The sequence below is a fragment of the Atta cephalotes genome (genome assembly GCF_000143395.1).
Source record: "Atta cephalotes unplaced genomic scaffold scaffold00044, whole genome shotgun sequence".
Classification (NCBI taxonomy): domain Eukaryota; kingdom Metazoa; phylum Arthropoda; class Insecta; order Hymenoptera; family Formicidae; genus Atta; species Atta cephalotes.
This window is the reverse complement of record NW_012130108.1, coordinates 308,345-311,869: the sequence shown is the minus strand read 5'-3', so window position 1 is coordinate 311,869 and position 3,525 is coordinate 308,345. Positions and strand designations below refer to the sequence as shown.

Sequence of the window (3,525 nt, the reverse complement as noted above, 5' to 3'; positions counted from 1 at the left end):
TATACTTAATAGTACTTAGTAAGTAAACGTAAATTACTTAGTTAGTTTACTTACGTTTACGGTTAGTTACGTTATAATAATAATATAAGTAAAATTTAAATTAATTAGTAGTAGTAGTGTAGTATATATATATATATATATATATATATATATATATATATAGATAATTCATATAAAAGTAGAACTGAGTTAAATAATTATATATTCATTAAATATTAATATTTATATTGGCTACGTTCAGTGGAAAAAATAATTTTGCAACTGTTATTAGATTTTTTAATGTAGTTCTTTCTGAATTTACATATATTAAGCTCTTTATGCTTATTCTTGGAATTGAACACGACAAGCACAAATGTTGAAATTAATATTTGAATATCGCTGATGAATCGAACGGAGCTGAAACGTTCGATTTTGTACAAACACATGTAAAGTCTAAGAAATACATATAACGCTCGAATAACTGCGTCACATTTATACTTTCAATCGCCTGAATTAATTTTTAATTATATTTATTTAAATATATTATTCAATTACATTAAAAAATCTTACAGTGAAAAAAATCTGATTGCATTATTTAGAAGAATTTAGTTTAAAATGGATAAAGCAGAATTTTTGTTAAATCAATTATAATTCTAAAATCAATTATAGTTAAGATAACCAGATTTCTGATTGATATGATTAGAATTTTCTGACTCGTGTATCTTCAACTAGAAATTTTTATCATTATATAGCAGCAGAGCTGCTTTTTTTGCTGAATGCAGTTAATCTTTGTACTTTGTACCTGTATTTTTTCAAAAGCAATTTTCTTTTATTTCTTTGTCTTGATCTTTACTTTATTATAACAAAAAATAAATTCCTGTTCGAAATTGCATTTGCGTACAAATTTAGCTATATTATCATTGCAAATGAATGTAAATTTTATTTTATTATTTATCTTGTTGTAGGTCCTTTTACAGGAGGCCCAGTCACATCATATATAAAATTAATTAATCCAACGAATAAAAAGGTATATTTTAAAATAAAGACTACTGCCCCAAAGAGATATTGTGTACGTCCAAATTCTGGTGCTCTCAAGCCAAAGGATGTCACTGAAATAGCAGGTTAGTCTATAGCATCGAAATTAAAATTATAAATTTTATTTTGTATACTTAATTTTGCATAATTTTTGTATATATTTCTTAGATATTATTATATATAATATAGATAATATTATTTAAATTTAGAAAAGATTCTTTTATGGTTGAATATCAATGTTTTATTACAGTATGCTTACAACCATATGATTTTGATCCATCGGAGAAAAATAAACACAAATTTATGGTGCAAACTGTGGTAGCACCAGATGATGATGATGATGAATATCCAATTGATGTGGTAAGAGAGTATAACTCTATATTAAATATTGATAATTGATAATTAATATAATAATATTAATTAATATTGAAATAGTGAGATTGATAGTGTAACAAGAGTTGACAGAGAGATTGATAGTATAATGCTGTATATTGAAACTAATAATGTATAAAGTAAATGTTACTAAACAAAGTAAACATATTTCTTACTATTTTAATAATTCTCTTTAATTTTAAAATTAAATAATGGTTTCTAATAATTATGTTATGCATGTTTGTTTTTTTTTAGTGGAAGGATATAAATCCAGATCAGTTAATGGACTCTAAATTGAAATGCGTTTTTGAAAATCCCGTAATTAGCACCACTAGTAGTACGGTTAAAATGACTGCAACTTCCACAACAACTAAGGCGGATTCTAATGCGACTAACGGAAAGAACAAAACAGTTGGCGATTCGGTCAAATCGTCGCCTAAGGTAAGATATTAAGTATATTGTTGTGTCGACAACAATAAACATTTGTGGCGGCTTTAAACAATGATTTTCTCGTCAGGTTCTTGGTGAAGCAGAAGAAAAACTTATAAAAGCTGCGCAAGAGGTTAATCAGCTTAGGGTAGAGGAAAGCACGCTTAGACAGGAAAATCTTCAACTTAGGGCAAGTATTTACGAAAAATCAATTGTTTACTTAGATTTATATTTTTTACAACAGTTTCATCGATTTGTATAAATCAAACTTGTTGCGTTTTGAATTTGTATTAGCTGAATATTTGTCTTAATATATTTTTGATATTAAATTACTCAAATATTAATTATATTACATTGACAATCCTCAGTATTTCTACATATTGACTTAATATTATAAATTGTTAACATAAATTTTAATTTAAAAAATGTTGCAAATTAAAAAATCACGAGAAATCTGTCAATATAATATATGATCTGTTATGTCTGCAGGAAGATTTAATGAAGTGGCGAAACGCGGCGCTGGGCAATGATGGTAATCTTGCAGCAGCCAGAGGACTAACCTCGCAGAGCAATAGCCAGTTATCTCCGACATCAACTAGTATCCTCATCGCCTTCGCCATGGTTATAGTTGGCTACTTGCTGGGAAAACTAATCTGAACAGCCTTTATCTTATTGTATACCTCAGTGTATCCCCACCGCCCCCAAGTTTTTTTAGCCTGTCTTCTGCCGTCATATACCATCGTTCGATCGCAGGCACAGACTCCAAACGTTACTCGAATGTTCATAATAAATGCTATAAACACGGACGGTAGTGGTCTACATTAATAGGATTGCTCGTTACGAGTGTGCGCTTAATCTGATAAGATGCTTGGTTTAAAATTTATTCTATATTTTATTTATTTTTTTCGTCTTCTTTTTAAGAACCATGATTAGAAGACGCTAAGTAATGCTCAGTTTATCACATAATGTAGTTACATTCTTTTATGCTTGTAAAGGGATTTTTGCTCTGTAACTTGCTCCTTAAAATAGCGTTGAGCAAAATGTGTACCCGCGAATAACGAATCATGATTTCGTATTTATAAATACATATTCAAAGTATTCGTCAGTCGCATTGTTCAACGCCTTTGAAATCTTATTCTGGGAATATAAGTTACCACACAATTACTGATTGTTATTGCACTTTCTCAAATTTGTACACCACTTATTCGCAATAGGCCGAACCGTGTTGGTGCAAAAGATCACACGAATGAGTGAAGATGCTATTACTGTCATATAGCATCTTTCTCTACGTAATATAACTTTTACGTCACAAAAAAATCATGTTGTACAATCGGAAGAGCAGAAATAGTCCAGTTGCTGGTATATGCTGCGTGAGAACGGTTGTTATCCAAGTTCGCTCGATTTGCACTGCTTCGGTGCATCCGCGCCGGGCACCGTTCTCGTTCCTCGTTGTACATATTGTGTCCATTTGAAAATATATATAATACACATAGTCGGGGGGGGGGGGTCGGGGGGAGAAAGAGGAGGATAGAGGCGAGGCTGGCTAATGTGAAGAGTAGTGGTTTATGACCCAATAATTGGTTGTGCTGGTAGTTGTATTCCGCCAGCGTTGGTATTATAAATGAGAAAGATAAAAAGAGAGAAAGAGAGAAAGAGAGAGAGAGAGAGAGAGAGAGAGAGAGAGAGAGAGAGAGAGAGAGAGAGAGAGAG

At 30.9% G+C, this 3,525-nt stretch overlaps 1 protein-coding gene across 1 annotated transcript in view; it reads left to right on the top strand.

The window, feature by feature from the left end:
• Positions 1-2,472, top strand: part of LOC105622360 (vesicle-associated membrane protein-associated protein B) — a 5,052-nt gene extending 2,580 nt beyond the window's left edge. Inside the window, exons 2-6 of the mRNA XM_012203783.1 lie at positions 945-1,100; positions 1,265-1,374; positions 1,642-1,827; positions 1,904-2,005; positions 2,305-2,472. Of these exons, the coding sequence (XP_012059173.1) occupies positions 945-1,100; positions 1,265-1,374; positions 1,642-1,827; positions 1,904-2,005; positions 2,305-2,472 (722 nt within the window). The remainder of the gene's footprint in view (positions 1-944; positions 1,101-1,264; positions 1,375-1,641; positions 1,828-1,903; positions 2,006-2,304) is intronic.
• The last annotated feature ends 1,053 nt before the right edge of the window (positions 2,473-3,525 follow it).